The following is a 12,393-nucleotide window of genomic DNA, read 5'->3' on the forward strand; positions in this document are numbered from 1 at the left end:
TAGTCTGATCCACGAACGATGGCAGTTCGCGCAGCTCGAGACACAGATGGGGACTGGGTTGTTGCTGGTTCCAAGTGACAGTTGCGGTATGCACATACATGCGCTTGAAGAACGTGTGTATATCGCAAACTATGTCTCTCGCTTCCTTGGCAGAATTTGTCACTTACCATCACCATCAACCGTGACAATTCGCAACTAATGGAATACCGTATTTACTCTAATCTAAGCCGCACTCGACTCTAAGCCGCACCTGAAAAATGAGACTCGAAATCAAGGAAAAAAAAATTTCCCGAATCTAAGCCGCACCTGAAATTTGAGACTCGAAATTCAAGGGGAGAGAAAAGTTTTAGGCCGCACCTCCAAATCGAAACAAAGTTGGTCCATTGTAATATGAGACACAATTTAGGTCGAATGAAAGACGATACAGCTACAGTAGTTTGGTTCGAGTCGTAAGCTTAGCAGTTAAGCTTTACCAGGTAGCCATTGCTATGCGTCAGGCGCTCCGTCCGTATTTATACGGGTACCCTTCCTTTTTCACGTGCTTCGTCTGGCTTGAATCGATTGCTTATTTTGCTTTGATCTGATAAGTGCCGTTTTCTTTGTTATAGGTTTTTACGTCACTCTAAGCTGAAAATGCATTACTGTACTGTGTAATGCATTGTTTGTCGCATTTTGATAGTGCATGTTTACGGCCTGTCGCCGCCCGTGTCATGACTTGCTTTTGTGCGCGCTACCGCCGCTTAAAAAAAAAAAGAGCAATCGTCTCATTAGCGAAACAATGGCAAGAGACTGCTATTTGTTGTTACTTACACTGCTGCTTTCTTTGATAATGATCAAAGAGAACCAAGTGCGTATGATAGAACATGCGTATGATAGAACATGTTCTGAATGAGAGTTTTGTGAAAATTTTCCTCCGTTTGAAAATCTTTGCGGCCGCTTCTTTAGTACATCAAATTCTGCACAGAAATTAGTCATCTTACATTTAAAATCTATTCAGTTGCCGTGCTTCATTTCTGACTGTATCACTATTAGGCATAAGAATAATACGAATATAAACATGACACGATACGTATATTCTTCCGCGTTTGCTGTTGTCTCACTCTAGTTTCGTAGTTTATTACACAGACAGGATTTAAACGAGATAGCAGCAAACACGAAAGAATACATGGCAAAATGTTTATATTCGTATTATTCTTATGGTGAAGAGAATACTGCATGTGATTCACATTTCATCAGGTTCCAATTAGCAATCATCTCATCTCTTCTCACAGGTAGGAAAAAACTCGGAACGTAGAGTTGGCCATATTGACAAACATCCCTAACAGTCTTGCCAGTCGGATTGAAATTCTGCTACATTTGAAGATGAACAATACGGAATTTGTATTTACTTCGTCGGATAATGTATGAAAATGCAGTGGTCGAAACTCGGGGCGGAGAAAAAAAAAGCTCGTCTTCTACCTTTTTTTTTTAATTTATTTATCTTTGTGCCCACAAAGCATGCTTGTGTAGCGCTACATATATTCGACGGCAGAAGTTAGTTGTGGCGGCACCTATCAACATTTTTCAGAACTTCCGCTTGCTTTGCACTCGATTCTAAGCCGCAGGCAGGTTTTTGGATTACAAAAACCGGAAAAAAAGTGCGGCTTAGATTCGAGTAAATACGGTAACAATTCACTGAATAACTCGCTATGATCACGTTTAATTCTCGCATTGGCTATGACATTCACAGCAGAGGGCTGAGAATGCTATTAAACGCTCATTGGCTGTCAGAGAATGCGTGGCGTAGCTGCGTAGAATAAGCCTAAACTCGACTGCCATCATTCGTGACTCCAACTATAGCTCTTTACTCATACGGTGTGTTTAGTGCTATTGACAAGGGATTTCCAATTGATTTTGTATTTCTAGATCTCGAAATGGCTTTTGACACTGTACCACAAAAGTGGCATATAGTGAAATTCATGCTTACAGAATATTGTCTCAGTTATGTGAATGGATTTGTGATTTACTGTCAGAGAGGTCACAGTTTGTAGTAATTGATAGAAAGTCATCGAGTAAAACACAAGTGTTTTCTGGTGTTCCCCAAGATAGTGTTATAGGCCCTTTGCTGTTCCTTATCTATATAAATGATTTGGGAGAAAATCTTAGCAGCCGTCTTAGGCTGTCTGCAGATGTTGCTGTCGTTTATCGACTAGTAAAGTCATCAGTAGATCAAAACAAATTGCAAAAGATTTAGAAAAGATATCTGTATGGTACAAAAATTGGCAGTTGACCCTAAATAATGGAAAGTGTGGGGTCATCCACATCAGTGCTAAAAGCAATCCATTACACTTCGGTTACACGATGGTGATGTTTTGTTTTGTGGGGTGCTCAACTGCTCGGTCATCAGCGCCCATACAAAGTCCCAGTTTTTACACTGTCCAATTTTTCACGCAATCCAATTGAGCCACCATCATGAATGATGATGATGACAACACAAACACCCAGTCCCCAGGCAGAGAAAATCCCCAACGTGGCCGGGAATCGAATCCGGGACCCTGTCATCTAGAGGCAGCAAAGCTAGCCACTAGACCGCAAGCTGCGGACTCAGTATAATCAGTCAAATCTAAAGGCCTTAAATTCATCTAAATACTTAGGAATTACAAACACCTTAAATTGGAAAGAACACAGAGAACATGTCATGGTGAGGGCAAATCAAAGACTGCATTTTATTGGCAGAACACTTAGAAAAAGTAACAGATCTACCAAAGAACTTGCCTACACTACACTTGTCCGTCCTCTTTTGGAGTACTGCTGCACAGTTTGGAATCCTTATCAGATAGGATTAACAGATTACATCAAGGAAGTTAAAAGACGAGCAGTATGTTTTGTATTACTGAAAAATAGTGGAGAGTGTCACTGAAATGATACAGGATTTGGGGCGGACATCATTAAGACAAATGCATTTTGCGTTGCAGTGGAATCTTCTCACGAAATTTCAGTCAACAAGTTTCTCTTCCGAATGAGAAAGTATTTTGTTGATGTCAGGCTACATAGGGAGAAATGACCATTGTAATAAAATAAGGGAAATCAGAGATTGCACGGAAGGATTGAGGTGTCCATTTTTTCAGTGCGCTGTTCGAGAGTGGAATTATAGAGAATTACTGTGAAGGTGGTTCGATGAACCTTGTGAAATGCACGTAAGTATGATTTGCAGAGTATTCCCGTAGGTAAATGCAGACAAATGGTATCACATTTGCTGACATTAATCCAGTATATGACAAGAAATCAAAGATTCATGTGGTAGAGGGGGGGATCTCAGTATAAAGGCAGTCGCCTCTGTGTGATGGTAGTGCGTGTGTATGTGCCTTCACTGCAGCTAGGAAACAAACACCATTAGCGATAGTGCATGTTGTCTACGTAAACTGTAATTCTAAGAATGCTGTGAGAAAAATAGTTATCAGATGATGAAAAAGCAAGAAAATGGATCTCTTTAATCATCAAATCACCAAGAAGTTGAATTGTTCAAGTACACTGACTGATAATTTCATTAGATTCGGTGCACAATATGAACAGAATGTAAATTGTGAGCAAAACAGAAAACTACTTGAGGCATCAAAATGGTTATGTTTGCATAGAGCAAGGGCCACAAACCATTGCCAGTAACTGTCTGATGTGAACAACAAATTTTATCAAATGACAAAACATCTTGCATCCACGAAATGACTGCAGAAACCTGCTGTAACACTTAAATATAAGCAGTCTGGATTGGGGTTTGCTGAAAAACATATGTCATTGAGATGAGAATGGGATAAAGTGATGTTCCGTGACAAGAATGAGTTTGAAACTTCCTGGCAGATTAAAACTGTGTGCCGGACCAAGTAAAGCTGTGAGGACGGGGCATGAGTCGTGCTTGGGTAGCTCAGTCGGTAGAGCACTTGCCCGCGAAAGGCAAAGGTCCCGAGTTCGAGTCTCGGTAGTAAAGCTGTGAGGACGGGGCGTGAGTCGTGCTTGGGTAGCTCAGTCGGTAGAGCACTTGCCCGCGAAAGGCAAAGGTCCCGAGTTCGAGTCTCGGTAGTAAAGCTGTGAGGACGGGGCGTGAGTCGTGCTTGGGTAGCTCAGTCGGTAGAGCACTTGCCCGCGAAAGGCAAAGGTCCCGAGTTCGAGTCTCGGTCCGGCACACAGTTTTAATCTGCCAGGAAGTTTCATATCAGCGCACACTCCGCTGTAGAGTGAAAATTTCATTCTAAGAATGAGTTTACTTTAGATGGTCTGTATGGATTTCATTATGATTGGCATGATCTGAGAACAGAGCAGCAGGTAAGAATGAGCAGAAATTTTGGTGGTGGAAGTGTTATGATTTGGGCAGCCTTCTGCACTAAGGGTAAATCACGCATTGCTTGAGGAAACACTAAAAGGAACTCTAATATGTACACTGAGATGTTAGACACAGAACGAATTCAAATGTATGAGAACCTAGGTGACAAAAATCTAATGTTTGAATATGATAATGCATATGTGCATGTTTCTGCTACAGCTAAAAAGTGGTTTGAAGATAAAGATATCAATGTCTTGGCCTGGCCTGCACATAGCCTGGATTTTAACCCCATGGAAATCCTTTGTGGAATACTTGCAAGGCGTGTTTATCACAATGGAAGGCAATTTAGGCCATATGGGAGCTGAAAAGAGTGATACAACAAGAGGGGGTGACAGTTTCATGCAAGAACTACAAACCCTGACAAAACCAATGCCGAAGAGAATTTTTGAGGTAATTAGAAAGAACAGAGGTTGGACAAAGTACTATTCAATAACACAACAGGACAGTGAGTGCCTTCATACCAATTTCCAACCAGGAAGTGTAAACTTCTTATTTTGTTACTCATGTTATGAAAGAAACTGTGTAATTCCATCAAGACTGTTTATCTCTTATGTGTAGACTATCTATTACTTTCATGATAAATTCAATACATGTGTGCTTCAGACATCGTATATACTTTTGTAGGAACCCTGCCTTTATACTGATTTCCATTACTGTACGTGTGCATGTGTATGTACATGTGTGTGCATGTATTTATGCATAAATGTATATGTTACGTGTGTATGCACGCATATATGTAGATATGTATGCATATGAATGTCTCTTGTTTATGTATTATGCATTTGTGTTTGTGTGTGTATATGAATACAGGGTGTCTATATGAAGTTTTTTGCTTTACTGGATCTTTCCTGCCATATCCCTGAATACAGATAATTCCTGCTAGGACACACTGCATATGTCTGCATATATAATTTTTTGAAGACTGATTTGAATTTATTTTAATATTTAATTTCTATTCAGAGAATGCCTATTGATTACATTAAAAGACATGCACTTTTGTCACATTACTGATTCTGTGGTGACAGTATAAGAGCACATGGTTACGGATTATCAAAATAAATTTACAATAGTCTTTGAAAATGTTACAAAAATTCATGATAATCTATACAACTCACTATTAGCCTATACACACAGGTTGCCGTAATCAAAAAAATACACAAACTGTGTGCACTTTGGTTGCAGGAACATAACAGTGATGTGCTCTGTGCTTAGCTTTCATTTGAGGGAGAACATATGTTTTCATATGGTGGAGATTGAATAAACAAGAATACAACTATTTTGTTTGCACTGGACAAACTCCGTTTATCCAATCCACAGTCTCACAAAACATAGGTTTATTAGAGGTGATCTGATCCTGACAACTGGTCCCATCAGTGCTACTTCACAACAGCAAGATCAAACAGTCAATTTCTGTACTAAATCACGACTAGCCTCATTGCAGCATACTTCAGTAGAGAGAACGAGTCGACAAGTCGTACTCGCGGAACTACAGAGGGAACGAACAAAGCCAGTATGGCTATGATGTAACAGCGGTCCCTTGAATTTCTAGTGTTCACAACTCTCAGCAACAGACATGTACTCACTTTCTTCCTGATCTCTAGTGCTTACATAACACATGCCTATCAAACTTCTGTTCTCACTCCCCCACATACTGTATTTACTCGAATCTAAGCCGCACTTTTTTTCCGGTTTTTGTAATCCAAAAAACCGCCTGCAGCTTAGAATCGAGTGCAAAGCAAGCGGAAGTTCTGAAAAATGTTGGTAGGTGCCGTCACAACTAACTTCTGCCGTCGAATGTATGTAGCGCTACACAAGCATGCTTTGTGGGCACAAAGATAAATACTGGCGCCAAAACCTCTGCATCAGTAAATAAATTAAAAAAAAAAAAGGTAGAAGACGAGCTTTTTTTTTCTCCGCCCCGAGTTTCGACCACTGCATTTTCATACATTATCCGACGAAGTAAATACAAATTCCGTATTGTTCATCTTCGAATGTAGCAGAATTTCAATGTACTACGAAAATCTGACTGGCAAGACTGTTAGGGATGTTTGTCAATATGGCCAACTCTACGTTCTGAGTTTTTTCCTACCTGTGAGAAGAGATGAGATGGTTGCTAATAGGAACCTGATGAAATGTGAATCACATGCAGTATTCTCTTCACCATAAGAATAATACGAATATAAACATTTTGCCATGTATTCTTTCGTGTTTGCTGCTATCTCATTTAAATCCTGTCTGTGTAATAAACTACGAAACTAGAGTGAGACAACAGCAAACGCGGAAGAATATACGTATCGTGTCATGTTTATATTCGTATTATTCTTATGCCTAATAGTGATAGTCAGAAATGAAGCACGGCAACTGACTAGATTTTAAATGTAAGATGACTAATTTCTGTGCAGAATTTGATGTACTAAAGAAGCGGCCGCAAAGATTTTCAAAAGGAGAAAAATTTTCGCTATACTCTCGTTCAGAACATGTTCTATCATACGCAGTCTATTATTTGGTTCTTGTTGATCATTATCAAAGAAAGCACCAGTGTAAGTAACAAGAAATAGCAGTCTCTTGCCATTGTTTCGCTAATGAGACAAGTCCTCGTTTTTTTTTTTTTTTTTTAAAGCGGCGGTAGCGCGCACAAAAGCAAGTCATGCCGAGAGCCGCGACATGCCGTAAACACGCACTATCAAAATGCGTCAAACAATGCATGACACAGTACAGTAATGCATTTTCAGCTTAGAGTGACGTAAACACCTATAACAAAGAAAACAGCACTTATCAGATCAAAGCAAAATAAGCAATCTATTCAAACCAGATGAAGCACATGAAAAAGGAAGGGTACCCATATAAATACGGACGGAGCGCCTGACGCATAGCAATGGCTACCTGGTAAAGCTTAACTGCTAAGCTTACGACTCGAACCAAACTACTGTAGCTGTATCGTCTTTCATTCGACCTAAATTGTGTCTCATATTACAATGGACCAACTTTGTTTCGATTTGGAGGTGCGGCCTAAAACTTTTCTCTCCCCTTGAATTTCGAGTCTCAAATTTCAGGTGCGGCTTAGATTCGGGAAATTTTTTTTCCCTTTATTTCGAGTCTCATTTTTCAGGTGCGGCTTAGATTCGAGTAAATACGGTAACTTGATGCTGTTTATACATACAAAAATGACGATGAGGGTTTCTTGAAATCAGTAACAGCTTGTATTAACCACCGAGCTTATTGTCCTTCATGTTTAGAGAAAAAGGTCCCTATGATTTATGCCATTCATTCCCACTGCAGCAGCATTAACATTCTCACAACTCCACTCAAGTTAGCCACTGCTTTCAGTTTGATGATGGTTGTCATAAAATATAGTTTGTTTCCTTATTTCACATGAAAACACACATAAGTCAACAGTTAATAATATTTGTGTTATAACTTCAAGTTGAACAAATATATTTCAAGGAAGACGCAATACATGAAAGTCACAGATCAAGTATACAGAGTAAGACGTGTGTACACTTTAACAGTCAAATCGTAACCGAGTCCGTGTCTAGCGGCCGCTGGCTGGCTGGCCGCTCAGGTGGTGCTGCTGCTGCACGGCTGGCAGGCAGCGCCGCATGTAGAGGACGCGCGTAACTGCGCGGCGGCACTTTGAAAGATCGGCGAGTCACAACAATTTGCACATACACTCCTGGAAATTGAAATAAGAACACCGTGAATTCATTGTCCCAGGAAGGGGAAACTTTATTGACACATTCCTGGGGTCAGATACATCACATGATCACACTGACAGAACCACAGGCACATAGACACAGGCAACAGAGCATGCACAATGTCGGCACTAGTACAGTGTATATCCACCTTTCGCAGCAATGCAGGCTGCTATTCTCCCATGGAGACGATCGTAGAGATGCTGGATGTAGTCCTGTGGAACGGCTTGCCATGCCATTTCCACCTGGCGCCTCAGTTGGACCAGCGTTCGTGCTGGACGTGCAGACCGCGTGAGACGACGCTTCATCCAGTCCCAAACATGCTCAATGGGGGACAGATCCGGAGATCTTGCTGGCCAGGGTAGTTGACTTACACCTTCTAGAGCACGTTGGGTGGCACGGGATACATGCGGACGTGCATTGTCCTGTTGGAACAGCAAGTTCCCTTGCCGGTCTAGGAATGGTAGAACGATGGGTTCGATGACGGTTTGGATGTACCGTGCACTATTCAGTGTCCCCTCGACGATCACCAGTGGTGTACGGCCAGCGTAGGAGATCGCTCCCCACACCATGATGCCGGGTGTTGGCCCTGTGTGCCTCGGTCGTATGCAGTCCTGATTGTGGCGCTCACCTGCACGGCGCCAAACACGCATACGACCATCATTGGCACCGAGGCAGAAGCGACTCTCATCGCTGAAGACGACACGTCTCCATTCGTCCCTCCATTCACGCCTGTCGCGACACCACTGGAGGCGGGCTGCACGATGTTGGGGCGTGAGCGGAAGACGGCCTAACGGTGTGCGGGACCGTAGCCCAGCTTCATGGAGACGGTTGCGAATGGTCCTCGCCGATACCCCAGGAGCAACAGTGTCCCTAATTTGCTGGGAAGTGGCGGTGCAGTCCCCTACGGCTCTGCGTAGGATCCTACGGTCTCGGCGTGCATCCGTGCGTCGCTGCGGTCCGGTCCCAGGTCGACGGGCACGTGCACCTTCCGCCGACCACTGGCGACAACATCGATGTACTGTGGAGACCTCACGCCCCACGTGTTGAGCAATTCAGCGGTACGTCCACCCGGCCTCCCGCATGCCCACTATACGCCCTCGCTCAAAGTCCGTCAACTGCACATACGGTTCACGTCCACGCTGTCGCGGCATGCTACCAGTGTTAAAGACTGCGATGGAGCTCCGTATGCCACGGCAAACTGGCTGACACTGACGGCGGCGGTGCACAAATGCTGCGCAGCTAGCGCCATTCGACGGCCAACACCGCGGTTCCTGGTGTGTCCGCTGTGCCGTGCGTGTGATCATTGCTTGTACAGCCCTCTCGCAGTGTCCGGAGCAAGTATGGTGGGTCTGACACACCGGTGTCAATGTGTTCTTTTTTCCATTTCCAGGAGTGTATTTTCTGTGCCCCGAATGTGTGATCGAGCAGGCCTCACTCATGTGACCCAACTCATACTGCCTACAACTAACTTCAAATATTTGATTTTGTCCCGTATCGTACAACACTGATGTGAATATACGAATATGACTGTTCTCGCCTGCTTTCCATACTATGCTGCACAACTGTGCACATAGCGCTAGCCCGTGACCCGCTCGGCAGGCACCCTCGGACGAGACTGACTCATTCCACCACACCAAATTGGCAGGTGTCAGAATCACACCTATCTCGAATGACGGGACTTCTCAGCACGACCTGTGTTTTCTGGTCTGGCAGCACCGAGTAAGAGCGTGATATAATATCTGTACTCTTACAATAATATAGGCCACTGTATTTAACGGAGGTATCTGATCGGCAATTTAGTTATGCCTTGAACCATTTCATGTGACTGACTTCCTTATCATCTGCGGATGAATAATTTCAAAGTCAAATTCTCACAACTGGACCACAGAATCAATCAGTACAATAGCTCAACCAGGACTCTGTTGACCAATAACCACCACCTACAGCGCTGAGCACATGGCAGACTAGAAGTAACACCAACATCCTTCACTGAAATTAATGAAAGTAGAGAAACTGACAGAGACTGCTATTTATACATTCATTCGTCAAGCAGTATAAGTCTTAAATGATAAAATATTGCCAGTTGCTATTTTTTGTGATCTTTGCAAGGGGTATATGACTGTGTCGAGCATGTTATTCTCTTAGAAAAAGTTTTGTGAAATTGGTGGCTTCTGACACAAGTGGTTTGAATCATACGTAACAAACAGAATGCAAAAAGTTGTGCTGAATAATTCAAACAATGTTGGAAGAGTAGAAAATTTTAGTGACTGAGGAGGAATCACAAAGAGAATCCCACAGGTTTCAATTTTGGATCCATTCCCATTCTTTATTTATTTGAATGACCTCCCACTTAATGGTCAAGAAGCAGTCCGGTACTTTTCACAGTGATATTAGTGTCATAATGAGTCCCGCTAGATGGAAGGCACTGGAAGACGAGGTACATGATGTTTCCCAAACAATTATTAAGTGGCTCTTAGAAAACGTGCTCTCCTTAAATTTCCATAACATGCAACATATTCAATTCTGCACAACAAATAGTCATACCAACAATTAATGTAGCACTGAGCAGGAATCAGTAAATAAGGTAGAATGCTCTAAATTTTTGAGTGTGGATACTGAGGAATATCTGAACTGGAAGAAGCATACTATTGAGCTTCTCCAAAAATTAAGTTCAGCTACTTTTGTTCTTTGTATAAATGCTAATCTTCGAAACAACTCCCGGCATATTTTTCCGCTCAGAAATGTCATATGGAATAATTTTCTGGGGTAGCTCACCAGTTGCAAAGAAAGTACTGTTTGCACAAAAGCAAGCAGTAAGAATAATATGCGGTGTTCACCGACAGGTGTCAGATAGGTACCTCTTCAGGGTACTAAGCATTTTCACTGTGTCGTCACAATACATACATTCACTGCAATGATACATCACAATTTGACAAGAACACTGATGTCCATACCTACAACACTAAAAGGAAAAAATGACCTTATTACCCATAATTAAAGTTGTCAATGTCCCAGAAAGTAATTCAATATTAATGTTAATCATGTGTACATATTCTGTAAACTTACTCTTCCACATCATTTCAAAATGAATCATTCAAATGATCAATGGAACATGTAGCTAATTAACCAATGCAATTTTGTAGCCACAGATGCAGTTTTGCTTATTCTCACAACTTGCCAAGGCCACTGCCTGCTAGGTTCATAAGGACACATTGATATAAGTGCACACACACATTATTGTAAGGTAACGATACTCACTTCAGGAGTTCCATCCAATTTAGTTTCTTTGACTTTTAAGGTACTCCTTCCTTCTCCGCCTGCATCTTTATTTGCCTGTAGCAAGCAAAAACAGACAATTACTTCTTAAAGAACAAGAGCAGGCAGTCTACACAAAGCATTGCAGTAAAATTAACATATTACTGCCAAAGGAACAAAAAAGTCTTGCTCCACTGCAAAGACTCACCTGGTGCTTGTGGGGAATTAAATTGTCTGCCAACTGTTGCACGGCAGCTAATGCTCCTGAGGAAATCTGCAACACAGCCACAAAGGAGTATTCAACAACAACAGCTTCAGTAACCCTGTCAAACAAACATCTTCCAACAGTGGAATCACAAAAGGCATAAATGAGTTCAGGTTTATGCTTATCCATTATGGGTGATCTAGAAACCATACTTGTGTATCTATACATAGTGAGTCAAAGAGGACTTTACAACTTTGAAATAATATAGAAATTCATAGATGTGTCTCTTGTAGAAAACAACCTCAAGTTTCACACAAAAGTATCAAGTGTCATTCTGGTTCGATGTGACTACCATTTGTGATGTGGCAACCGTCCCACTGGTAATCAATTTCTTCCCACACTCATTACAGTAAATTGGACATAACTTGTGCAACAGGTCAGCTAAATACTCTCTTTGAAACTCTAAAGGCAGCAGGGGTCAAATATAGGAAGCGAAAGGCTTTTGACAACTTGTACAGAAGCCAGACAGCAGTTATTAGATTGAGAGGCATGAAAGGGAAGCAATGGTTGAGAAAGGAGTGAGGCAGGGTTGCAGCATATACCCGTTGTTGTTCAACCGTACACTGAGCAACCAGTGGAGGAACCCACAGAAAAATTTGGAGTAGGAATTAAAGTTCATGGAGAAGATATAAAAACTTTGAGGTTTGCTTATGACATTGTAATTCTTTCAGAGACAGTAAAGGATTTGGAAGAGTAGTTGAATGGAATGGAGTAAGATGAACATCAGCGAAATAAAACAAGGATAATGGAACATAGTCAAATTAAATGAGTTGGTGCTAAGGAAATTAGATTACGAAATGAGATACTCAAAGTATTAGATGAGT

At 41.8% G+C, this 12,393-nt stretch overlaps 1 protein-coding gene across 1 annotated transcript in view; it reads right to left on the reverse strand.

Annotated features, from left to right (window-relative positions):
- Positions 1–217: 217 nt before the first annotated feature.
- The window catches only part of LOC126212703 (uncharacterized), a 58,960-nt gene continuing 46,784 nt past the window's right edge, over positions 218–12,393 (reverse strand). The window contains exons 4-6 of the mRNA XM_049940117.1: positions 11,513–11,578; positions 11,308–11,382; positions 218–250 (exon numbers count right to left, since the gene is read on the reverse strand). Coding sequence (XP_049796074.1) covers positions 218–250; positions 11,308–11,382; positions 11,513–11,578 — 174 coding nt within the window. The remainder of the gene's footprint in view (positions 251–11,307; positions 11,383–11,512; positions 11,579–12,393) is intronic.

The sequence above is a fragment of the Schistocerca nitens genome, chromosome 11 (assembly GCF_023898315.1).
Source record: "Schistocerca nitens isolate TAMUIC-IGC-003100 chromosome 11, iqSchNite1.1, whole genome shotgun sequence".
Lineage (NCBI taxonomy): Eukaryota > Metazoa > Arthropoda > Insecta > Orthoptera > Acrididae > Schistocerca > Schistocerca nitens.